Source organism: Pterocles gutturalis, unplaced genomic scaffold (genome assembly GCF_000699245.1).
Source record: "Pterocles gutturalis isolate BGI_N339 unplaced genomic scaffold, ASM69924v1 scaffold2776, whole genome shotgun sequence".
NCBI lineage: Eukaryota > Metazoa > Chordata > Aves > Pterocliformes > Pteroclidae > Pterocles > Pterocles gutturalis.
This window is the reverse complement of record NW_010097490.1, coordinates 12790-39981: the sequence shown is the minus strand read 5'-3', so window position 1 is coordinate 39981 and position 27192 is coordinate 12790. Positions and strand designations below refer to the sequence as shown.

Genomic DNA, 27192 nt, shown 5'->3' with positions numbered 1-27192 from the left:
GAAGGGGGATTGACAGAGGGGTCTGTTGCACACCTGGCACCCAGCCAAGGTTAACCCACCTCAGTCATACAACCAGAGATAAGGAGTGTGACCCCATCCCTGAGCCACACATTTGTTCCTGCAGCCCAAGACAGAGAATGCATCTTCTCCTACATTAATTTATGAAGGAGCACGCTCTGTTGTCACCCCATTAATAGTCTTTGCCAAGACAGAGAATGCATCTTCTCCTACATGAATTTATGAAGGAGCACACTCTGTTGTCACCCCATTAATAGTCTTTCCTCTTTCCTGTTCTTTGCCCCACTAGACAAAAAAGTTGTCATCTTAATAACATGTTTTGCCATCCCAAAGGAGCTACTGCCCTACAAGGGTAGTAGGAGAGGGGTAGAGACCCTGCAGCAGGAGCTTTGCTGCTCCAAGAGCAGGGGGAGAAAACAAAGCTGATTGAAGATGGTTACTATGCCCTGGGCAGTCACTGCAGTAGGGCCACCACAAGTACTAAGTTCTACCTTGGCACTAGCTTGGCCTTTCCACAGTCCTACAGAAGGCAAGGGGAGGGTAGAGAGCATAGGGTTGTTTTGCTGTGAGAAGCAGATTGCTGCCCAAGGCAAGTCTTCTCTGCCCAGGACTCTAGGAAGTGTGGGGTAGGGCTTTCATCCCACTGTTCTGTATCTGCACCTGACATTCAGTTGATAATACTTCACTTCCGTTTAGCCATTTACTAGTCAACCCTGTGTTCCTTGGATTACAGCAAGAGAAAAACCAAACTCCATAATCATCCTGATAATATCTGACCTAGTATACCCAGATGCCTCAAGGCTAGCTGCCCTATTTCTTCCTATTGATGCTTTTGCTTAATCTAAACCCATTTCTACCTATTCAATCTATGTGTCTGCATACATTCTTGGTATTTATTTACTTTTCATAAAAATGCTGATTCTAAATCTGTGGCCGACTATATTTCAGATGGCAATACTGATTTTTTTGAAGGCAATGACCGTAGAAGTTTGTGGCTTTATATGTGGTTTTGTCAAAAATAGTGTTGGTAAAGTTTCTTGGTCATGTGTTTTCTCAAAGTGACAGAGCAGTTTAAAAGATCTCTCAACATATTCATTTTCAGGAATATCTCAGACTAATTTCTATTTTAAGTTGTATAGGTTGACAGAGATAAGCCACTCCTGCACATTCACGTTTGTTCGCACAAGTATTTTCAGAAGACCTCATGACCTATTTTTGCTCCTAGGGCAACTAGTTATGGTGTTGTTTCAGGACAGCAGGCAGAACAGTAGTTCACAAAACTCCTGGGTCAAAAGTGCTACAGCTTCTGCTTACCTACAACTATTTTTGTCCCAGTACTCCTAGTTTAGGAATTTATTGCTCTCTGGTTTTTTTTCTGTCACTTCTGGGGATAACCAAGGTCAATCCTATTAATATTTTCCGTGAGGTCCACAATTTCTGAAGCATTGTTAACTAGCTACACCTGAACCGTATGAGATGATTTTGGGTGCCCAGGATTTCTGACTGAATCAGGAAGTCAAGGAGGGTGGTGGGGAAGAGAAGTGGCAAGACCTGAAGTTACTCTCTTCCCATGTTGCTACAAGGGTCTGGAAGAGGCTAAAGGGTAGGGCCTCCAACAGGAGCCATAGAGCGCGGCAAGGCAGCAGAGCAGGTTTCAGAAATACTCTTCAGAGGAAGGAGCTGGGGGAAGTACGTGGAATGCAGCATGTCTTCCCACTAGGCAGGTTTTGTTTTCATCCTCACCTAGCGCAAAACTTCCTGCAGCTCATGTATTTTTCCTCGGTAATGATTGTTTTTTGGGTAATTTTCAGAAAACAATGTGGAAGTTGTAGGAAAGAAATTAACTACCAAACACAACACCAAAAAATACTTTGAGAGGAAAGACTTTGTAAGGTTAGCAGTACTGAAGGTCTTTGGGAGAGGGAAGAGGAGGAGAGAATGGGCAATACATGAATTATTTTTAACAGTAAATAGATATTAGCACACATTTCATACTTCAGCAGAATGCAGTAGAGGCATGAATACAGAGGACTACAAAACTGGCCAAAAATATACGAAAGACTATAAACAGTATTCTCACTATTAGGAATAGCAAATTTTGAATTTCTTAAGATAAAATTTTTCTACCACAATGACAAGAAGCCAAAGCATAAACCCTGAAGAGTGGTGTACATATGGCCATACACATTTAGGATTATGGAACAGACATACAAATCTAAGGATTAGTTTAGCTTGTGATTAAACTAAATATAAACATATCAAACAAAAATAAAAAGCAGACTATTGAGAGGCAAGAAAGGTTTTTATGAGTGAACCCCAGCTATTTTTTCTCTGCACAAAACATATCAGCTTGAAGGAGCATTAATTCATAGACCATTCACCTATGCTTTATCATCCAACATAGACCATCTGACAATCCAACTGAATATACTTGCAGGTCACCAGTTCTCACAGCAAGTAGAAATAAGGAAGTAGATTTCACTAGAATCCTCAGAATATATAAAGCATTAAACACTAAAATGTACAAATCACATATCTACATGAAAGAAGTATTCACACCAAACCAAATTGATTTCAGCTCCTCCTAAAAAACCCCAAACCCTACAGTAATACTAGGAGAATAACAAATATTTACCTCCCATGCCTCTAAAAGGGTCATCTTCTCTTTAGAGTCTGATTCTAAACATCCTGCTCAAAATAATTACTGAGGGCCTGAGCTGTTTTTTGGGGAAGACGATGGATAGCTCTCCATTTGCTCCGGCAGAGGCCCTAATTGCCTGCCTCTACTAATGAAATAATCTCAGGCACCTGGAACTAGCAGGCTCCATGCCGAGCAGACAGGGCTCAGGTTACCTAAGAAATGCTCCAAATATATGCACACAAATCACTAACCCTGCAGATGTGCAAATACTGCTTTTGTCATATTGCTAGAGAGATGGACATGTGTTTGCAGTGCTGTAGCACGTAAAACCTGAAGATTAATTCATTGTGTTGCTTTAATCCCTTCCAGAGGCCAGGTGGGCATTTGGGGAGCCAGATAAGTGTGTTGATTACCTGCATTACTCGTTGCATTAATCCACTTGCCTGTGTGACACAGAGTATCTCAAATGCTCACAGCATAAATATGTAGGTGGCTGGAAAAATATATGTATCTCATGAGTGCCTGTTGTCTGTAAGATGAAACCTAATCAGGAAGTTAGCTGAAAACTTTGACTGAAGCCTAAACATATCCAAACTTTGCTGGTGCTTATATTTTTAAAATTACAGTTAAAGGATCTGGAAGTCACTGAAGGATATGAGCAAGCCCCAGTGTAAGCTTTGTGAGACAAACTACTGTACTTTTAACAAATTTTAAAAGGTTTTCACAGGCAGTTTTCTGTCACCTCAGAAATTAAAATAGGTGTCATGCAGCTTTCTATCCAAGCATCCACAAATTTCTTCTTCCCTGGACTGATTACACTGATAAACATGTGTCCAATTCTAGGTATATGTCTGGTTTCATTTGAGGAGAATGATATAAACAAAACACAGGGTAGCAGGAAAATACAGGAGAGCAAGAACAGGCTCTCTTCTTGGTCTTTGCCAAATTGCTGAAATATAAGGCTGTCTGGCTCTTAGACGATGTTCACACAGGTTGATTACCATTAAAAAAATTACCTTGATTTGTTCATATGCCTGAAAAATAGTGTTATTTCTATTGCTTATATATACACAAACACCTGTTTTTTTTTTATAAGCAAAGGTAGGAACATCTTCCTGAATTATCAACATTTTGTAGTGTTCCAGATTTTGGTTTTTTTCTTTTTCGAGACACCATAACAAAACTCCCCAAAACCCCTTAAACTGACTTTTCAGGTCGGAGCGTTGGAGAGATTAGATTTTAGGTATTGATTGAATGGCAAACTTACAGCTTCACTGAAAAAGATTGTGCAGGTATTGCACAAGTGAATTTCAAGTCTGGAAGTAAAAGAAAGGCAGACAAGGCAGCCCTAAAGGCTCAGAGCTTAGAGTCTGCTGGCACTGAGAAAAGTCCAAACAGAAACATTTCTCCACAGTAGGAATCCTCCCTCACTGATAGCTGAATTTCCAAGATTTCCTTAAGAAGTATATGTAAATAATACTGTTTAATGCACACTGCCAGAATACACTGATGAACCCTTACTAGCTTGAAGAGCATTCAAATAGGGAACAAACTCTTTTGTCTTCTGCTCTCTAGTAATTATCAGAAAAGTGAACTCAATTAATGAGTTATCATTAGTTAGTGTGAATACTGAAAGACAGTATCAAAGTCCCCTTGATCAAAGAACTACACAGATACCAGCTATTCAGTTAACACAATGAATGCAACCTAAGAGGTTGAGGAGAGCAGCGGAAGTAACAATCATTCTGCTGATTTCACATACGGCAGTAAAGCTCTGTGTGAAGAAGGGCACCTGCAGGTAGGAGTTTGGCTTCTTCGAAACTGCTGAACTAGCTCTTGTGCTTTGGAACAATAGGCAAGAGACGGTGAATACACTAGCATCAGACAGGCAGTGCTGCTGCCACCACTTGACCCTAGGTTGCAGGAAGTAACAGTGCCACAGACAGCAAAATACCTCCTGTGCCTCCTTTATTGAACAGTAAGCCAGCATTGAGGAAAGTGAATGCTAGTGAGTGTTAAAACCTCACAAAGGAATTTATCTAGTTCTGTCCTCCATAGGGAAAATACTCAACACAATAGCATCTACTCATTCTTCACTTCTGTCTAATCATGCACACTCCCAGCAAAGGTTACCAAAGATGTGTATGCCTAGGAGCATAAAAAATATCTCCTCTGAAAATTTATCACAATTAAAATATTTAGTGAAACTAAGTAAAAACAAGGCACTTAGGCATTTCAGGAAAGAATTCCTGAATGTTAAGTTATGTTAAGTTTATAAGGAAAGGGGATACATAGACCTCTTCAGAGACTTCAAGATATTTCCTGGAATATATGACACCATCCTGTCATCATACAGTAAAAAAGCAATAGAAAAAGTTGAAGATGGTATTTAAAGAAAGGGAAATAGTTCAACAACCCCAAACCAAGACACTTCTTGTAAAACCTCTTTTTGCTTACTCATATTTTCTTTCTTTATTTAGTCACTTATGACAAGGTCCCAGGTGATTTACCCATCCCATGACCTTATGTCTTTTCACTGAACTGATGACCCTAGTTATTAATATGGGTTTTGAGGCTGCCTTTTAAAGCATTTCTCATTTGAGCTGTTATTGATGAGCACTCATTTTCATAAAGACCTCTTTTTTTTTACATGCAGTGTAGACATTCTCACTTCCCACGAGCTATGGATTCATCTTGCAGCATGTGAAGGCCTGGGGTAGTCCCACCTGCCTTCCCGCACAGCCTGCACTCAGCTTCACCTCTCCAAGCACCCGGCAATCCCTCCTTGGCCAGACCAAGCCTCTGAGCTGCTCTCCCAAGCAACAGCATACAGCACCACTAATTGTTACTAGGTTTTTTTTTTTTTTAAAAAGCAAGTCATATATATACACCATATATATACCTGCATATATTTATACTGAGCCCAGGTGAAGATAAAGATAGTCTGTAGTTTTAAGACAGAAGTTTGAATTTCATATTGCAAAGTGGTTTGGAAATCTCTCCCTTGCATTCACTTTCTGTTGAGGTTCTAGGACTATACACACAAAAAGAAAAACAGAAAGAAAAGGGCTTGCGAAGTGATCCTTCTCTGTGCAGTCGAGGCTTCTACTGACTTGAGCAGGGTTTCAGCCTTTGTCATGTCAACAAAAGTCACCATCTGTTGACAAACAAAGCAGAGGAGGAAATCTTCCTTTCTGTTATGTCTCAGTCTTTCCGCACATGCCTATCTTTCCCAAAGTGTTTGGCACTGCCTACAGCCGTCAGCAGTTATGACAAAAAAAGATGGTCCCTAACTGGAATCTCATGTAACAATTCCTGAATTTCTAAATGGTACGTGAAAACCTATGTGCAAATTGCTCCTGTTTTCAAGGAGCTCTGGGAACTGACTCCTCTGTAGGAACTTGACTCACAGTTGCTCAGTGATTTTGGTACTGAGTAGTAAGGACATGGTTTTTTACTCTCAGTGGTGTAGGAAGATTTTATTGGTCCCTAACTGGAATCTCATGTAACAATTCCTGAATTTCTAAATGGTACGTGAAAACCTATGTGCAAATTGCTCCTGTTTTCAAGGAGCTCTGGGAACTGACTCCTCTGTAGGAACTTGACTCACAGTTGCTCAGTGATTTTGGTACTGAGTAGTAAGGACATGGTTTTTCACTCTCAGTGGTGTAGGAAGATTTTATTTATGTAGGGTCATAAATGCCTATTCAAACATCATATTATGTATAATCTTTTCCTCTGTCAGGGAGAACTGACAGGTTGCCTGCCATCACTTACTCTCCAGCAAAGTCAGCAGCCTACACTGTCAGTGTGAAACATCTGTTGAATGGATTTATTGACTAGGTCTTAGGTGTGAGTTGTTTGTTGGTTTTTTTTTTTTTCCCCCCCGCACTGTTTGTTACAGCCCTGACCTAATGATCTTAATTTGTTGACATGTTTCCCTCACTGTCTTGATTCCATCTCACATTTCTTTCTACTGTGCTGTTCTCTTGGAAACAGGAGTTCCTGGCACATCGGCATGTCCACCAGTTGCAAATCTACCAGGCTCAGATGGCTACAGTTGGCATGGCGGGATTAGATAAACATCAACCGGTGCCCAGGACCCTGTCTTCCCCCGCTGATTCCACATTACCTCACCCAGACGTGGACCAGCCTAGCCAGCATGTCTACACGACTGGTAGGATTCCCTAAAGACTGCTTTTAATAGGCAGGGCAAATGCATTTGGTCATGTAGGATCAACAGATTTAAATGCCTAAAATACCTCCTGCAGCAATGCATTCAGTTTTAGCCTTACTATTCTTTGGTTTTATGGTGCTGCGCTGGCATCAAGTCAACCAATGCAGCTGACAAATCACAGTGTTAGTATTCACACAGTCATAAATCATTACCATTGACTGGCTCTGGCAATATAGAAACAGGTGCATCTTTGGTGTCTTTAAGTCATTTATAGCTTTTTCTTTCATTTCCCTATCCTCTGGTTCTTTTCTCCATATTCTTGTTGCCTGTTTTGTAAAGAGACCACCAATAAGTTGAAGAAAGACCACCAGTAAGTAGGAAAGCTGCAATATAATTCTCAACGTCTTCACTTGACAAGTCAGTCTATGCTACAAGGTTGCTTACCCTACAGAAAAAGCAAAGCTGGAGCCATGACTAGAAGGTGATGTTGGTGTGGAGTCTACAGAGGAAGGTTTTATGCTAAGTCCAGTCACTCAGGGATCATCTCCTATTGGTACGACCTGGGCTGTCCAAAGCAGAATGATTAGAACTCCAAAATCTTCAGTGAAAGGAATAAAAATGACCACCGAAACAGCATTACTGTTTATTCAGGTTTCTGCCAGAAGTATTAATTCCTTCACATCAGTTGGCAGAACTTGCCATGTCCTGACAGCTTACAGGTCTTCAGGCTGTGATCATGGATTGATGTAGGATGGAGTCCATAATGGGCACTGTATGTGACTGTGTGAGACAGCGTGCTCTGCCATCTCTCCAACCAGCATGTGAACTTGGAAAGCAAAAATTTATTATTTTAAATAAAAAAACCTGCAAAACAAAATGAGATATCCTTAAAGCACTGCAAGTAAGTGGTAAACAGATGCAAGATGACATTCAAAGATGAAAGACATAATTTCTTCTTCTGTAAATACACTGTCAATTTAGGAATTTCACTTCTTGAGTAACAAATATTTGGACTGTGGAGAAAGAACCATGCTAATTCACTTTCCATGAGTTTCTGCAAAAAGACCAGATGTGTACAGACAGGATTATTAAACCAGGCCACTGTTTTTCTAGCTGTGGTTCATAGAGTCCCCAAAACATTGTAAACTCATTCTGAAAGATTCACAGAGCACATGAAAAGTGAGCTCACTGTGTGTAGGCTTCAATGTCCTGTTCAAAAATCTGCAGTTCCACTGGAAAAAACAGTGTAAAGGCTCCTGTTTCATTCTTATTGCTAATTTTTACTGACACCTCCTCTTATAAGTCCCCAGAAAGGGGACTAGGGTCAAGGGGTTTACATATATTTGGGGGCTGGTGGCATCAGTGGAACTGATCAAGAAAGAAAACGTGAAATTGAGATGGAAGGACAGAGAACAAACGAAATTAGGTGGGACAAACACTGAATGGATAATGATTTAGGGAAAAGATACATATCAAGCATAAAGGGCTCGAGATCTGAAACAAGGAAGCCTGATGGGTTCTGCAATGGAAATGCAGACAGTGCATATGCAGAGTCAGGGTGTATTAAGACTGGGCAGATAGTTTAATCTTACCCCTTCTGTAAAGCATTGCTACATGACCAACAGCAGTGGAAAGACAGAAAGAAAGAGAGAAGGAAAGAGGGAAAAAAATCCATCCTATTCCAACTGAGATTCTCATTCATTCACTGAACTCCTTTTTCTTAATCTGAAACATCTTTTTCTTGAATCTTTTTTCTTCTTTTGTTGAATCTTTTTTCCCCCTCCACCACTCTTTCAAGATAATAATCTCATTAAAGAAAAAAAAATCCTCCTGTTTCCACTTTCTCTACAACTTTATGATTCTGCTTCTTCACTTCTCTGTATCATCCCCTCTTTCATATCCTCTAGGTACTGGCTGAAGACACAGCACAGTGCTGAAGCTACTTCCAAGCTGTATCTATGCTAACAGTCATTAGCTGATTGACCAGTTTGCAGGTCTGAGAGTGCACGCCTCTGCATTCACAGTGAAGCCTTTCCTTTCTGCTTGAAGAAATCCCTTTCCCTGACATGTCTCTAGGCTTACAGACTTACATATATAACCTTTATCACTGCAGTTTCTGAGTACATTGAAAATAGAGCTGTTTTCTATATTATGAGCTTAACACCTTTGGAGTGTGAAATAAATGTAAAAGTACCTGCCTGCCTTGAAGTATTTCTTCCTGTATGTTTGTTTTTTTTTTCCTTCCTATGAGCTGTTTTCTATATTATGAGCTTAACACCAGTGTAGTGTGAAATAAATGTAAAAGTACCTGCCTGCCTTGAAGTATTTCTTACTGTTTGGTTGGTTGTTTTGTTTTTTTTCCCTTCCTATTTAAAGACAATATACACTTGGAAGAGAAAAAAGGTAGAAGGAAAACTGTTGTGGCAGATTATTAAATGGGGAGCATATATTTTTGTGAGTCATGAGAGAAAATGTTTCTAGGCAGATATCTGAAGGGAGTCAGAATGGTGATGGTTGTGAGAGCACTATGCAATATATATATATGCAGTATATGCACAAGATAATGAGTTAAATATGAAAAAAATACAAAGTCTACTTGATGTTAATTTAGATGGTTTACACAGTATTTCACATTTTTTAGTTCAGATTTTTCTTCTGAATAATTTATTAGATATTCTTCCCTTGGGTTTTCTTATTGGTACTGTTGTTCTCCAGGGTATTTTGCCTTCTTCAAAGCACGTTTTTAGCCAACAATTTTTAGGTCTCTTGCTCTCCTCTCTGTTTAAAGTACTATTAAAAGAAGCTGACCCAAATAAAGGATTTTGGAAATGAATCAATGTTAGGGAGTCCCCACCAGGAAAACTTTGTTTTTTCTGACTTAATGCAAATACAATTGCTTTTGTCCTATGTCCTCTATCATTATATGGTTCAATGGTGCCATCATTCCAGTGTGTCATGAGGGCCACATTCTGACCTCAGTAACATTGGTGTAAATCCAGAATAAATCCACCAGTCTCAGTGGAGCTGCTCAGATTTACACAAAGAATCTGAAAGCAGAATCTGGCTGTAGGCATTTGTTCTGGAGAGACAGAATAACCATCTTTTATTAATATTTCACAGCAGTCTGCAATTGAAAACAGTTGTCTGCCTCTCTCTCTTTTTTTTTTTTCTTTATTTTTTTCTTTTTTTTGTGGGGGTGGGGAAATTATTGGCTGAATTCTGTTAGGGAAATCCTGCAGGCTATTTTTAGCAGTAAGCTCTACTGCTGCATTGTGGTATTGTACCAAGCACATGTGCTGTATGACCAGCAGCCACACATTTGAATTACTTGCACAACCTGAATCAATTTAGATACTTGCAATAAATGAAAACATATATTTCAGTCTTTTCTTAAGTCAATTAATCATGCTAGAAATACATTTTACACCCAGTGGTGTGAATATCTTAGTGTTTAAAAGTTTGGAGCAGAACCTCCTGCCATGCAATACTGACCTCACCCAGTTAAACTGAATTTTGATTCAGACAAGATCATTCACTTACAATAACATTTTATTTTTAGTTCTTTTCTATTTTGGGAAAATTACTAATGCACTAAGAAAGGGATGTTTATATCTAAGTCAACCTGAGGAAGCATCCTGAATATGCAATGTCAGCATTTCACTTCAAAACCACCACCCTGATATAGGTCATCAAAAAGTGTCATTATTACATAATATCTTGATTTTGTATAATAATAATAATACAGTAAAATATACATATTTTATTCCTAGTAACTGCAGTTCAGCCTATGCAAACCTAAGCCTGTAGGGAGCATTGATGATTAGAACAAAACATTCATTGAAATAGTGGCAGGTAGGAGATACTTTCAGCTTGGGCAAGTGTTTCCATTCAAATCCATTGGATATAAATGCCTACTCTGCCCAAGAGCTTCTGAAAGTCTTGATGCTTTTTCATTTAGCATTTAAACACCTTCTCTGTTGGGCAGGGGGATGGGAGGAAAAGTTTTCTTATCTAATGGTATAATGACCACTGACAAACTGTACAATCTGGGTATGCAACAGACTGTAGAAGTTAAAACTTTGCGTGCCTAGAAAAGGAAAGCAAGGCATGTGAGCATACACTTATTTGTATGCATACTTGCTGTTTCAAATAACTTATAAGACCTGATGATAGAGCAGCAAAGCTTATAAGTGGTACAGTGCAAGCTGCAGAGAAAGGAAATTATTAACTGCTTTGACAATGCCAGCAGAGATTTTCAGTTGCATTAGTTTATTAGCTCCAGATTTTCACTGGTTCTTTTTTTTTTTTCTTTAAAAGAGAACAAACCAAGAAAGTAAATACAATAATTTATTGCTAATGAGCTGTTTTGTTTGTTAGATAATCCTTTAGCATAAACTTAGTCACGCTGTACATAAGTAATAAGTTTGCGTTCTCCTCATGTGAGACATAATTGTTGTATTATCATTTTGGCTTAAACAGCAAGATCCCACAGGGTCAGTTCTATAGTGCATGAGCTAAGAAATATGGCGGCATAAATATTTCTAGAGTAGCATAATTTTTGGCTGTCTTCTAACTGAATTATCTCAGAACCTTAACTTTGCATTGCCCACAATATATACAGATTCTTATTCAGCAGAATTTTAAAACACTTTAATGAAGTTCAATGTCCATTCAAGAATTTTGCTAAATAAGGGCGGTATTCAGCATGTTGTTGAATCTGGACTTTAATTTTGTATGTTTTTCATTGGCTGACTTTTCAGTAGCAGGCTAGCACAATTTTCCCAGAACTGTGTTGGCATCCACAGTAGTGGTGGCACATAAGAAAGTGGTTTTGAATGCCAAGTTTTGCAGCTTAGAGAAATCATTAATTTGAGTTCCTTTCAACTGTAAGAGGAAGAAAAAGTTTCCCAAATGAAAATGGTTCACAAGGGTAAGGAAAATATTTTTTGTTCCAGACATTTCTGAAATGCAAACAACAAGCAAATAAATAAAAACATTTTTCAGTATTTCAGACTTGGTTTGAAAAGCTTGAAAATTGACTTTAGCTCAAGCCTACTCACTAAAATTTCTCTTGCTCCCAATACACAGCTACAGAGTAATGTGATATTGATAGCTGTTCCATAAAGTTGTCCTGTCCTTGAATAAATGAGCTTAGAAAATTTAAAAGGAACCTTGCCTTGCAGTCTAACAACAGGATTTGGTCCTAATTGATCAGTGGGTGGAAATTTTATTTTTAATGAAAAAGGACTCTGGCTGCCACCACTGCAACTCTGAAATTTTCATCTGATATGCTTTGAGATCTGGAATTAATGTAGTATTGGTTAAGCAGTACAAATACAGAGTGGCATTGCCTTTTCAAAATTTATTTTAAAAGGTTTTTCTGAATGATTTTCCTTACACTGCTATAAATATATAACCTTTTCTTGTTTTATACAGATTAACAGCCTTAACCGACCTTACCCACCAGAGAAAGAGAAGTGATTCAGTAATAGGACTGATATTTTTCTAGCCATAAAAGCTCTAACAAGACACTACCCAATTTCCTTTCTTCTTTAGTTAATTGTATTTATTAGTATAATTTCTTGAGAATTCTTTTTTGCCTTATAATATCACAAGATGTACCTTGTAAGTCAAAATTATGAGTCTCCCAGAGGAAAGGGGAATTAAGATCCAGAATTTTCATCTTGTTCTAACTGTCAAACAAAATCCAGTTGTGCTATAATATGCATGACATGGAACAGTATAACTTGCACTTGTTTCACTTACTGTTTCTAATTGTGCTGTCTTTGTGATGAAGGTGTTGTGTATGACAATCTGATGCTGAAGCACCAGTGTATGTGTGGCAACTATGCTAATCACCCTGAACATGCTGGAAGGATCCAAAGCATCTGGTCAAGGCTGCAAGAAACTGGGCTGCTAAACAAGTGTGAGGTAATAAAAAATAAAGACCAGATACTTGACTTGTTAAAGTAAATGGCAAATTTACTAAATCCTACATCTATCTTACTGCTGTAATAAGAGAATAATTTGTCTTAGGAATTATTTGGACTTAACTGACAATGTTAAAATAATGCATTTTAGGCAAGCACCGTTCCCAATCAGAAAATAAAGAATTTACACAATACAAGTAATTTATCCACATACATCAGAATACAAAATCCAGACATGACTGTGTTCCTCACCTTGACATAGGAAGGTAGATAAGTAGTAGTCAAGTGGCAAGTGCAGTACTTTCAATAGCACAGTTCATAACTTTTTCAAGCAGCTAAGGATTTTACTTCTGTAGTAGCATAAAACACTTTTAAAAATGTAGTTTCTATCACTCCATAAGCACATTGCATCCTAGTCTCAATTCAGTCTCTAAAGTCTGTTCTCATAGCATTTTCATTTGCTGGGTGTACAATGGATACCACGTCAAAACCCAAGACATTCAAGCACAATATTCTAGGTAATATCAGAGCAAATGTGGAACTTTCTTCTGCTTTGATTTCCCTCACAAAATTGCATATTAAAACATCATGCTCAAATCAAGTATGGGTTCTGAGGTTCATATATGACTTGGGTTACTGAAAAACAGCCTTTTCCTACTGTGCACTGCTTTCCATGAGTTGTGCAGTCCTGTCAACTTCTGCAGAAGCCTGTGGCAATTGAGGGTGCTTACTGCATTGCAGCACAAGTTAACAAAGTTCAACACAAATTTGCTTATATTTTGCAGGATCCCAAAAGTGCCACTGCTCTTATGCTATGTTTTCTTTAATGACTTTTCTTTATGTACTTAGGTTTTTACAGACCCAAAGGAACTGGTACAATAGGTCCCTTTGATTAACTATTAATGACTGTCGGCAAAGATTTTCTGCAGGTAGGCTAGCGTACTGGGCAGTGAGGTACTTCAAGCACTGCAAATGGATTTGTTGTATACACTCATCTAACTAGATGGCAGCATTCTAACAAGCTAATTCTCTTTTTTAGCTCGGGTAATTTTTTCTGTCTTCAAGAAGACTTTCTTTCAGCAAGGCCCTTAAGGCCACATGTCATGAGTGGTTTCACTGGTGGGATCACATACTTAAGGAATAAGTTAAACATGCAGCCGAGGGCTTTACTAGAATAAGGCCTAGTTATCTACTTGACTCAGGACACGTATTATACAACAGAGAAAAAAAGAGCAGCAATGTGCTGTGCTGTGAAATATTGTGTACTGCTTTCTTCAGTAATAAACAGATATTGCTGAACAGTAATATTATGTGGATCTGCAAAAGGTGTAAATAGTAAAAGTGGTATAGGTTAGTTTGAGGTGCATGCAGTCCAGTAGTTTCCTGGAAGATTTAAAGTTTCATCTTACAATTCTGCTGTTTCAAAACTGAAATATAGCCTATGAGGTCTTGCAAAATTTTGACTCCCATTGTGTGCTTTGAAATGAGGCTGGAATGTGAAATGAACTGTCAAAATGTAAACTCTGATGATCGAACTCTGAGGGACCTCAGTGTGAAGCTAGTGGGTAGATGTGTTTTTATCTTGATCCTCTTATGTGGCTAAGAACAGGAGTATATTTGATGATGCAATCTGTCCTTTGCTTCACTGAATTCTCTAGCACTTGCTTGACTTCAAACATGTCCTTAAATCTGCTCACTTTTTGAAATAAGGAAGGCTGCAGTGATTCACTTAGTTGGTGCTGTGATTCTTTAGAAAAGTTATTGAGCGGAACACATGACTCGTGTCACTAAAGGAGTGGTTATTCCATTATTCAAGAAATAACAGGCCACCATTAAGCTGCATTCTGCAATATACCAGACCGAGGATGTGGAGTCAAAGCCTCACAGGCAGCTGCACTGTCTCTTTTACTGACTTCTGAATTTTCCCTCACGGACATTAGTATTTGTCAATATAATTCCTCACAGTTCCTGTCACAAGGAGTGGGGAAGATAGCTGGTCAGTTTTTGCCACGTGCACTGCCTCATGCATCAAGCCTGAAGGGCAATTTAGGAACAGCAACCTGCAACAGCCACTTAGGAAATCCTCTGCAGTAGCTGTGAACCTTCTTTTTTTCTGTTTTACTAAAACAATAGTCCCACGAGAGGGCTGCAGTCCCACTCTTTGTCTGATGAAGAGGTTCAGGATCAAAGCTAGTTCAGTCAGAGGTGGCTCAGAACTTGTTACCTTAGCCACAAGCTTGTGCCAGGGGCCCTCCCTATTTTCTTAATCTAGCAAGAAACCCTTATGGAAATGAACAATTTATATCTATATGATCTTTGTTATCTATAGCAGTGAGCAAAATGTGGTATGGATTAACCCTTCTCAAGCAGCTCAGGTCTATGGGCCTGGAGAGATAACTGGCCAAGCGCACAGAGAGCTGTCATCTCTAACTGCGCATGGGATGATGGAAGTAATATACACTGGGCCGACACCGTGCTTGGTGTTAATAGATTAATCTAGGTAGATTAATCTAGACTTAATCTATTACCTATAGATATTGCTAATATTGCCCCCATATATATAATTTTTAAAATATAACTTGGTAAAATCATAACAAGGTTTGACTGGGGTACTCAAAGCTGTGTCTTCCCTACAAAATAAAACGTGCTTGGGACTGTTCTCCATCACTGCGGCCAATTGGCATGGAAAAGCTCATGTTCACACTACCAGGAATGCTCCCTGGCCCATGCCAGTGACCAAACTATGTCTGGGAGTTGTTTGGGAGAGTGCTAGTTGCTGCTCAGCCAAAACGGTGTGAAGGACCACTTTAGCAATTTAATAGTACAGATGATTGCGTTCCTCTGCCTGGGAAGGTTTCCTGGCACTGCTCAATTTACTGCTGCAGACACAGCCCAAAGAACTTTCTTCTCCAGACTGTATTTTGTCTTTCTAGCCTTAAGTATTTGAGCTCTAGTTGTTCAAACAACAGTTTAGAGGATTTTTGCTAAATTGAGAAACTAGTTAAAGCTTTCAGATTTTTTTTTTTTTTAGTCATAACACTGTTCCAAACAGATAGATTACTTCCTTCATCGGCTTCCCCAAGACAAAGGAGAAACACATTCAGACCATAGCCAGCCATGGAGAGCCAGGTTTGAGAGACCAGCCGCTGGCTGAGTCCAGGGTTAAGAGAGTGGAGTAATTTACAACCCCCCCCCCACCTTCCGTAGTGGACTTTTTTATAGTCCTGGTATATATGTATTGGAAGAATAAAATTCAGACACAATATTTTTGCATTAGTTTAAAAGTTTTGTGTATGTTTACTGAAATACCTATTCTGTGTTTGTTAAAGGCTGACAGATGTAGAACAGACAGTTATCAAATATATCAAGAACAGGACAGCTAAAAGATTCAAAGATAGGCATAAAACCATCCATTATCTTTTTTTTTTTTGGGGTAATTTTTTCTTGGTAAAGAGCAATGTGTAGCTGCCCTACCTCTGGGACAAAAAAAAAAAGGACTGAATTATGTTTTGGTAGTGGTGTCTGCTTTCTACTTGTTCTAGGGAGAGGAAGTATTTACATAACTCCTTTGGGGGCATAATTTATGCACACAACTGACATTAGGCTAAATTGGTCAGCACAGTTTGGAAAAGAAAAGCAAAATGTAGACATGGTCCCACTTTGTGCCCCCACCTCTACTTCCTGTAGGGACTGTGGTCCAGCAACACTCTTCTTTTCAGCCCAGAATTTGATCTGAATTTTGGTAGTTTTCTGGATTAGGGAGACATCTTATACCTCCTGCTGTCCATATCTCATGGACCAAAGGGAAGAGAAGAAAAGAATTTAAAGATTTAAAAACCTTTGAGTCTGCCAGATGACATAGACTGAAATATATGAAAAAATTCCATCCTCTGAACCTCAGTTTACCACTAAAGAAGAAATAATACAGGAAAAGTTAGTATTTAAGAGCAAAAAACTTTGTACTGTTGAACATATTGAGGTTAGGCACTGGAGGACCAAAACACATGAAGAGAGTAAATGCCTCTGTGTGTGGGTACAGGAGTGTTAGAGATATGCTTGCAATTCCCACATAATGGAGAGAGTAAGTGATGTGGGTGTACTGACTGGCAAAAGATATGTGTTGTCTGTGTGTATTTTTAGAAACAAGAGAGACTTTAACAACTATGAGAAACCCCAGAAAAGTAGGAAAAACTCTGAAGATCTTGTTTACAAAGTAGATGACCTAAGGAAATTTCAGAGACACTATCTCCATACAAATAGCTGCAGTAAAGGCAATGGACACCTTGCACTGAGAGATCCAAATGAGAAATATTTCTTAAGCTATGTCAACAATTCCTGTTAGTTTAGCAGAGAGAAACAGGCAGTGTCACCTTTGTGTTTTTGAATCTTTGACTGTGCAAGAGTTTAGTCTGCTGAAAGTCTAACCAAAATCTTCAGGTTAATAGAGGTTATCTGTGTGAAACTTTAATGGTCTTTTTTAAACAGAAGACCAGACTAGAGAGTCCTCTTTGACCTTAAATTCTGTGAAAGGTGAAAGCATTTTTCTGTTGTGGGGCGAATAACTAGTTCTAGACTGATTTTTCAAAGCACTCACTCAGGGGCAGTATTTTGCTCTCCTGAGATGTATAAATGTCTCTGTTGATGCGGGAACTGCATATGTCAGAGTGGAAAGCCGACACACAAATTGTTGTCCACACTAGAAAAGGATGACTTGCCTTCTACTAAGGATATAGTAGATGGACGGATGTAGTATTCAAATTCCCCTGAATAAAACAAATACTTTTCATAAATTCTCCTGTGTTATTTCTCCTTTTTCATTGGCTTTATGCCAATTTTCTGCTTTCTACTACATTTTAGGGTTTTTGATACTACCACGGCCAATGAAAATTAAGAAAGATACTTTAAAATAAAAAAGATGCTTTTGTAGATCTGCTAAGTCCTTATATCGTTGTGTAAGAAGAACTGTTATTAGCAATTGTTACACGTAGTTTTTAATATAAATTATTTTAGCCTTTGTATAGAGCCTTAGATAGTTGTAATTTTAATAAATAATCAATAAAAATTACTTGACAGGCAGAGATACTGCAAGGGTGGCATGAAAAGAACATTAAATGAAGAGATGGGAATGCAGAAACAGCACAGATGTGAGCACTGTTTACCCTTCCCTTTCCTCCTGCCATTTACTGTGTGAATGTGCTTGCCAATTCCCAAGGTCAGAGCTGGAAAAGCCGCGGAGAAAGAGCAGCTCTGGGCTGTGCCTGCCCTAGCAGCTCAGCTGCTGGCTGCACTGCACAGACCTCAGTGCTGGGAGCAGCCTGGAGTGGGGGTGCTCTTTGGTGCTACTTGATTTCTGCACCAAACCTGTTTCTCCATAACCTGTTTCTGCCCTAGAGAACGTGGCTGGCAACACTGGGTACTACGTAGCTCGTTGGCAAAATGTTTTGGGGAGGCCACTTCCAGACCCTACCTTGTTAGTGCAAAACACTATTCCATAGGATATCACAGAGCTCCCCGTTGTAAGAATAATGGCTAGTTGTGGGTCTTTTTATAGTTAAAGGGATATGGCATTTAACAGCACTTTTAAAAGAGCCAGTCAATTAACTCTCTTAAACATCTCTTAAAGAGGTTTTGAATAACTTGTAGAAGATATATGACCAGAGAGTGAGTATTTTACTCAAGTTTCTTTGATGTGACCTTCATAAAATACCTTTTTACCTTTCTGATAAATTTGTTTTAGCTGTCCTAAAAGCCAGCCTCCCTTCCTAGTTTTGCTGTGGAGAATTGGGTATATAGATTTTAAAGCACCTTATTAGAAACATAGACCTTAATGAGAATGGATGAAAGAATAAATGTCACCAGTCGCCTCACTTGTGAAGAAAAACATTTTATCTGACCCAGAAGAACCATTACAGAGATTACTGACTTCATGAAGTAACATAATGTGCTGATTTTGATTGTGCAACTGTGTGTTAAAAGGATGTGAGTGCACTGCTACAAATTCTCATGTGAGACTGGGAGAGGCTTGAAGAAATTACAGATGAAAAAGGGTTTATTAAGTCATTTAGTTCTTGGATCATTCCCTAAAATGTTTTTCCACTGCTGTGTCCAGTCAAGTTTTAAACACTACAAGAAATAGGGCTTCCACCATTTCCCTGAGGGGGAGCTTGTTCCACAGTCATCTAAATCTAACTCTTAGGACATTTTTCCTGATTAGTCAGAGAAAATTGCCACTGCTTAACTCAATATAAACTGTGAATGGTTCTTCTGACCCCTCTAGGCAGCTTCTTTCTTCTGAGGTGCACAATCTCTCTAATATTTATAATATTGCTTTCTTGTCCCAGTGAAGATGCTGGTGCTTTCTGATGTGCATGAGTAGGTGATGGATATAATATGAATTACAGCTTAACCTCTAAGAAAAATAGAATTGAGAGGCATTTCTGTAGCAGGTTAATCAGTCTATTAAAAACAGGATAGTCTATTCGGATAACTTCTGCACCTGTTTATCTGTAGACCTTGACAGTCAGCCGGATCCTCAGTCTAATTTGTGAGAGGTTTTGCCCCAGGTGTTCTTAAGGTCCAGATCGAAAATATAGAGTCGAAGACCTTAAAAATAGACTGCTTTCTCTCCACACTATACAATACCAACAGCAAAGACGATCTTGGGACCAGAAGTTTGTTGACAGTGCTGTTTATTATGTCCAAACCTGAACACAGTCTGCTTAATGTTGTTGTGTCTGCAAAGGCTGTGCAGCACTAGCGCAAGCAGAGAAGTAAATAATTTTATGACAAGTTGTAACTCCAAGTACAGACAAGGAACAGATCTGCTGAATCAGAAAGTGTTAGTTTTATCTTTTCTTCTTTCTTTCCTATCTTCCTTCCTTCTTGAACTGATTACATTTCAATGGATTTATAGAAAGGCATCTTGGATTTTTTTAACATTTATTTAAGTGGGGAGAGTACAGGCTGGAGAAACAGTTAAAGAGACATTTCAAAAAATGTAAGCAAGCGAGTCAGCATGTGTAGCAGCAAAAATGATCCTGGATATTGATCATACATGATTTTATTAAAGCATTTAAACTTTAGTTTTCTTCTTCTCCCTGGCTCTCCTCACTGTGATAATGCTCTTCCTAGCAGCACAAATCGCAAGTACTAGTAGTGATGCAAAAACCATTAATCAACATTCAGAACAAATCTGCAGCTTACAGGTGTAAGTTTTTGGTCCTTAAACCAGAAGCAGCTCCTTTTCTAGACAGATTTCTTACTTAAGAAATATCTCACCTTTTGGTTTGTATGTCTCAATATAATGTAGAAAAAAGGCAGAATATTTTTTCTTTTTTGTATGTGAAACCCTGTATTAAGTTAACTCTGGTAAGACTTAAGTGAAGCATTTGTGATAAACCACACACGCATTTGTTTTTTGTATAACATTACTTTAATAAACAAATCAGTGTCACATTCCTGCATGATGCAATTTCAACCCATTATTAATCATACTAAATGTTATTTTGGACCGTTACTTTTTTTTTTTTTTTTTTCTCCCTAAATATTGTCAGTGGAATATTGTAGGCCTCTGCTGTTTTCTTTCAGCGAATTCGAGGTCGAAAAGCCAGTCTGGAGGAAATACAGCTGGTTCACTCTGAACATCATTCACTGCTTTATGGCACCAGCCCCCTGAACAGACAGAAGCTGGACCCCAGGAAACTCCTAGGTCTGTACAGGCCTCTATTCTACTGAGAACAGCACATTCCAGCACTGTCATTAGTCATAGCTGGTGTCAGTTTAAAATACTTGGCAAGCAGTGTGACAAAAATTCACTTTTTCCAAATGCATTGCTATGTGGAAGGAGAATGTTACAATGGAAGCCAAATATAGATTAGCAAAATGCACAGGCTGGAAAGCAGCAATCAAAGTTTCTCCTCATTTGCTTCAAAAATCATCGAAGTGTTAACCCTTTACTGTAATTATTCTCCATTGGAGGTCAATGGCAATTTTGAACGTGGTCGATCTTCTATCTCCTTGTGTTCTTTGATCAGAAAACGGGAGTTTAAGATACACTTGCTTGTCAGAATTGCTTGTTTGCTGTTCTCATTTGCTTTTATTTCAATTATTTCAGCCATGCTGAGTGCAATGCCTAAATCTTGCTCATAAGTGAACTTATTTTAATGCCTTCCATTATGCAGGATATGTTATCTTTCTGAACAACAGGGGGGGAAAACACATTAAAACGTTAGATGGACCTATGGGTGTACAGAATAGCAGAAAGCTGACAGGATTTTCACATCAAATATCTTCATGCACAGTGTATGCTTTTTATAATGGAAAAGTAGGGTTAAACTGAGCTCTGCCATGAGTGTAGCATGAAGCAGATCTACTTGTCAGACCTGCTGAAAGGAAACACACAAAAAAGTAGTGCATTTTGGAAATAATCTGTGAGTGAAATCCTGCCCTTATGACCAAGCACACTTGATGCAACACTAATTCACAGCTATTTTTATAACACTTATTCTAAGATCTGGAGCTTTTCCTAAATGTAATGAAACCCAACCCAAACAAAAACAATACCAGCTATCAGAAAAAATTGCTGCCACAGTTCTAGTAATACATAGCAATTGTTTTGCTTTGGAAACTAATGCAAAGAGTTTCTTCTGTAAGGCAGTCAATCATAACAGTAGATAAGAAAAATGTCTTGATTACAATGTTGTCTAAGTTTATATATCTTCTTAGCCACGGCAACATAAAAACTGAAAAATGCTTACAGTATAATAGAGTCTTTGGAGCTTGAATTGCCAAGATACAAATCCCCCTTTAAAAAAATATAAGAACAAAACAAAAAGTGTTTCCAAGAAAAAGCTCTAAATTCTTGCAAAATGAAAATTTGGAAACATTTTGATTTGAGTTCATCAGCATTGTCAAAATGTTCCATTTTGATAGAGTCAAGAATTTAATTTAAATTTTGTTGGTTTTGATTAATTTCATTTTGATTTTCACATTATTTAATATAGCACCTGATGATATAAAATCTTGTTCCCATTTTGGATCTCAGTGGTTGACCAGCACACAGGAAGCAGTGTAGTTGCAGCTATGAGGTGAAAAAAGGAATAGACCCAGGTACCCTTGCTGTGTTTCTGCTTATGTATAGAGAATGTAGAAAGCTTTGTTTACCCAATCTCAGAAAGCCATTTCTTTGCCTACTGTTCGTTACTCAACACCCTTTGCCTTTTTTATTTGACAGTCCAAAACACTTGCTCTCTAAATTTGTATCAAGATCACACTCCTAGCATATATTCTGAGTGTATCCTTGGCTTAATGCCCTTTTCTGTCTCTATTTTTTTCTTGCTACATCTTATATGACCTTTTACCAAGCCAAGAATCAATGAAACACCCTTCCCACATGCTTTTGCATCTGCCTGTTTTTTTGGCCAGAAGCTCTCCTCATTTGGGCTTCCAGACTCTTGTGTAAAGGAACTTGATTGTCTCTCATATTTTTCCCAAATGCAGTGTGACTGTTCCACCTTTCATTGTCCCCAGTTCAGTGAGGTTGAACCTAATCAATCCTGACATTAAAATTAACATCTTGGTATAGTCTAGAAATTCAAAATGATGTGTAGCAAAGGAGAAAAATCTAAAGGAAATGTTTCTCATAAAAAATGTCATCAGTAACAACATAATTGCATAAAACATTTCTATTTCAATGAAAGTGCATTTTTTTTTCTAGAGAAATTGTTTTGTCAAATTATGGCTTTGCATCCTAAATGAAAAGGAGGACCTAACCTTTCCTTTCCTTACTCCTCTACCCACCCAAAAAGACAGAGGCACTGTTCTCCACTTGTGTTCCAGAAAAGCTTTTGTTCCCTGTCTCCATGCAGAAGAGTACATCTGCTTTGTCTGAAGCTTTTTTTTTTTCTTTTTTTTTTGTTAACAAGCAGCTTCTGTTTCTTCCAAATGGAAAAGAAACATGTGAAATGAAATTTAAGTATGACCAGGGCAATAAATGTGCTACTTGTCAATAAATGCTTATTTCAGTGTCCCTATTCAAGAAAGAAACTCTGTTCTGGAAGACCACAAAGCAAAATAGCTCTAAACTACTGAAATGAGTGAGAATTATGCACACAGTTATCATTCACATATTCTTTATGTTGCTTTATTTTCCCTGCATCAGGGCCTACAAATGCAGCTCTTGCAAATGATCACTTCAACTTCTATACTATAGCATAGTTAAGCTTTTGACTGATCGTATTTCACTGTGGTGTGTTAAGCAACATGTTACGTTGCCCATCATTGTCTTGACGTGAAGGAAACTAATACGCAGGCTGTGTTTCAGATGACAGAATACGACCTTTCAAACCTCTTTAATAAGCTCAAAGGCAGAACAGTTATCAAACAGGTCTTACAAATTTGGTTGCTTTTTCCCTCTCCAACCATATTTAAGAAAGTGTTGCTAAAAATCAAATTACCAATGATTACAAGTTTGTAAAATTGAGAAATATACTGTCAACACATCCCTGACAGTGTGGCAGTACTTAGAGTACAACTAAAAGACGCATTCACAGAGCATCTGCGCAATTGCAATTTCAAGTTAGTGAAAAAAAAGGCCACTTAGCAGAAATGGCTTTGTTCTTGAGGAATGATACTGAAAACAATCAGGTTCCTGAAATTCTGCCTTTTCACAAGTGAACAAACCTTTTAATTGGTTTATGTTTTTGAAAGAGAGTTTTTGCCAATCACTTTCCCTGCTTATCAGAATCTCAGTCTCAAATTGTCAGCCTCCTAAGCAGCTTCCTTGACTTCTGTAGGGGCTCTGACCTCAGTCAGTGATGGGTGCCTTAGCACCTAATTTGACTAATCAGCTTCTACTGCCTTTGTAGGTTGAAATTTTAGAATACAAATCTTGGATATTTTTTCCAGCACTGTCAGTAAATTGTTGTACTGAGTCTTATCTAAAATATCTTTTTTCTCAAGTGATTTGCTGGTGACTGCAAACTCTGTCCTGATGCAAAGCCTGAAAAAGTTTTTTTTTAAATTTGTCTTCTCTCTTACTTGAAGTATTCCAATATCTTTTTTTATTGTTATTCTGGAGGTATCCTGGGGTGTGGAAGAGTGTTACTTGAAAATGCCTGCTATTTACCAGGTTCTGCTGGGACATCAACTCCAAACGTCATGGGAAATTCTCACTTTGATTCCTTTTCAGAGCTTGCTTTTGCTACTGATTTTCATTTATGGCAAAGAGTGTTGTGAGCTCTTTTCTTTTTGTGAGGCTAACTACGTAATGGTGTCACTCTCTCTCAGTAGAACCTTTCCTCACTGTTCTTTTCATGAAATCCCAATCTTTTCCTTGTTCTGCAAAGTCTGTTATCTGCTTTTTTTTTTTATTATTGTGCAATAAGAAGTGAGTATCCTGGCAAGTTTCTTGATACACTGAAAAGGCTTTGTGCTTGTTTCCCTCTGTTTTAGTACTATCTGTTGATTGATTTTAGTGTCCTTCCTCACCATCTGCTTTTCTGTTTCTTCTTTTTGTTTGTTGTTTTTAATAGTGTTTACCATTCACAATGGGCCCAGCTGCAGGGAGATAAATGAGAATTCATCTGTTCTCTCTTATGTCCCAACTCTGCGATGGAATTTAAGAAAAAAGGTCTAGTCATTCAATATTCTAAAAATGCTGTCTTTTATCTCAAATTACAGCTTATGTTTCCATTAGTGTCTCCTGGCATTTTAACAGCACCAATTTTTTAGTTATCTGCTTAAGACTTTTTGATCTTCCCCACAGTAAAAAGTGAAAAATTGCTGTTCACCTTGGTCCCCAGATCTGCTTAGCAAGAGATCTGGAAAATCCTCCTGTACCTCTACTCTGACAGTCTCCTGCAGCCAACATTTCCTTGCATGTCTGGGGCTATTAAGACTCACAGTATGAGAATACTCTGCATAGCTGCTGCACCTGCATTTCTCCTGGTAGCTCCACAGGAGGTTTTGTTTGGCTTCTCTCACACACTGTGCAAACTGATCAAAGGCTTCTAGTTGGTTAAAAATGCATCTTGGATTTTACTCAAAGTGTAAAGCACTTTCTTCATCTCAGACCTTGCAGTCTGGTCTCTCGTACTTCAAAGATGATGGCTTATAATTGTCTTCATGCATTTCATTGGCACCTGCTAAACATGAGTAACTGCAGCATTCGCCCCTTCCATAACAATGGGTGGCTCCTCTCGGTAACTTGAATGATTCACTATCTAACGTTTCCTCCAGATGGCAAAGTTACAAAGTCAGTTCTGTGATACGGCAGAGGAAAAGCTCATGTTCTCTTCCCCAGCTGCCTTAGGATCAGATTACATACTGGGATAGGAACTGAATCAAATCCTGACATCCTTACCCGGTCTTCATATTGTACTTATCAAGACATACAGTGAGTTTAGTGGTACAAAAAAAGAAAACATGAATGAATAAAAAGTGAGTATAAATATTAAGATAAACCCTACCACATCATCTAATGTATAGAACAGAGTAAACTACAAATTAGATTCTAAAGCCTATGGAGTTTTTGTTCCTTTCCATAGAATGTATTTACTGAGTAATGCTGAAACAAGTATTTTATTTTATGTTTTTAACATATTAATGTGTTCATTGATGGTACGTAAATGAAGAGAACAGCATTTTTGCACAGATAGGAAGACTGATGCTGTGATTTTCAAAGGAGAAACTTTTTTGGAGAGATTAAGTTAAGAAATTAGTTATCAGTTTCATGTAAGCTTAATGAGGTTCCTTCTGTTGTCAGTGAAAAGAAACAGGCACTTCTCAAGTATAATTCATCCCATCAGTCATCTGGGCTGGGTAGAGGTGCCTACCTCACTTCACTGGCTGAAGAAGCTGAGATGACTAGCTTAGACAAGCTGCTTATCAGCTACAGATATCGGCATGATGAGTCACCTTAGTTCAGAGTGGCTTTCTGTGAAGATTTGATCATTATGCTCCTTTGAAACTACTGCTTACCAATCTTGCAGACTTGTCACTGTTTCGATAGACTACTTTAAATGTCCCATGGCTGATTTGCTTTCTAAGTACTATTAATATTTTTATTCTAATATGTGGCATTTTAATTTTGTGATACTGATATCTGAATTACAGTGAAGAGTGATTAGTATTCCAGTATTTAAATGTCACTATGATGACTTATGCTTATTGTTTCTTATTTTCTTTAATATATAGGAAACGTGTCTCAAAAACTCTTTTCCTTGTTGCCTTGTGGGGGACTTGGGGTAAGTAGATATTTGTTTTATTCACGACGGGGACACCACGCAACATATGTATTCATTCATTAATTCTTTAGCACTATTGAATTATCAGTTCAAAGTCTTCAGAAGCCGATTAAAATGTAGGGATGAAACCTGAATACTATAATATACTATTTTTTCAAAGACAGTACACTACAATAAGCACATGGAACAGTTAGATAGGAACATATTTTGTGATAATGTGCACATTTCTTAGTTGTCCCAGTTCTATTTTTTTACATGAGCTCTATTTTTGAGGAAGATAACATGGGTGCAGTTGTTATAGAAGAATGAGCTTTGGAGAAGCTGTTTTGTGTACTGTTAAAAAGTAAATATAGCTTCACATTTCTCAGAAAGGACAAAAAAAATTGCTAAAGCTAATATTTAGCATGAGAAGTGTTCACTAGCTGCTCACTAATAACTTGGGTGTTGTTAAATTAATAAATTATTTGAGCATTTTTATGTCCTGTTTTGAAATTGATTAAATATAAGCTTGCAAGTATAGGACACAGTAGACAAAAACCTGCAGCCAAAAATCTATTGCAACACTAGGTAAATGAATTAACCTATATTATTGAAAAACATGTACAATGGAGAATTTCTACTAGCGTTGGTGTCATGCTCCCATTAAATTCTAGTGCAGATATTACCAGGAAGAAACATATTTTCACATACAGGGTTTTCCATACAATAGTATTCTACACTTTTAGTCCAGCTGAGTCCATTATTTACTGATGTCAGCAATATCAAAGTGAAATGATGATATTACTAGATAGGCTGGCTGGATGACGCATATATATTTTAGTTCCCTTTCACTGTTTCTGAGTGTGCAGGAATAAAGCCACAATCTCTAGAGGTCAACTTCCAATGCAGCCTTCTAAAGTTTTATTTACTTTTATCCTTCACAAAGGATAAATTCCATACCATACTGGTCTTGTTTATAGTGTGTTTTGGTTTGGTTTGTTTTTTGTTTTTTTTTTAATTATGAAATACCTGACAGAAGAAATACTAATTTTGTAAGGATTTAACACACACACACACACACACACACAGAAAAATTCCAGTTCAGCTTGCAGCATTTAGTAATTTTTGAGGATTTGTGAACTTTTGAGTTAAGGAACAAAGAATCAGGAAGTGGTAATCACCCCAGCGCTTCTACTGTGGGCT

The 27192-nt window shown here is 38.1% G+C and overlaps 1 protein-coding gene across 1 annotated transcript in view; it reads left to right on the top strand.

The window, feature by feature from the left end:
• Nucleotides 1-27192, top strand: part of LOC104462277 (histone deacetylase 9-like) — a gene marked incomplete at both ends in the record, with an annotated part of 85870 nt that overhangs the window by 45919 nt on the left and 12759 nt on the right. The window contains 4 exons of the mRNA XM_010074200.1: nucleotides 6659-6836; nucleotides 12634-12767; nucleotides 20354-20474; nucleotides 25961-26010. Coding sequence (XP_010072502.1) covers nucleotides 6659-6836; nucleotides 12634-12767; nucleotides 20354-20474; nucleotides 25961-26010 — 483 coding nt within the window. The remainder of the gene's footprint in view (nucleotides 1-6658; nucleotides 6837-12633; nucleotides 12768-20353; nucleotides 20475-25960; nucleotides 26011-27192) is intronic.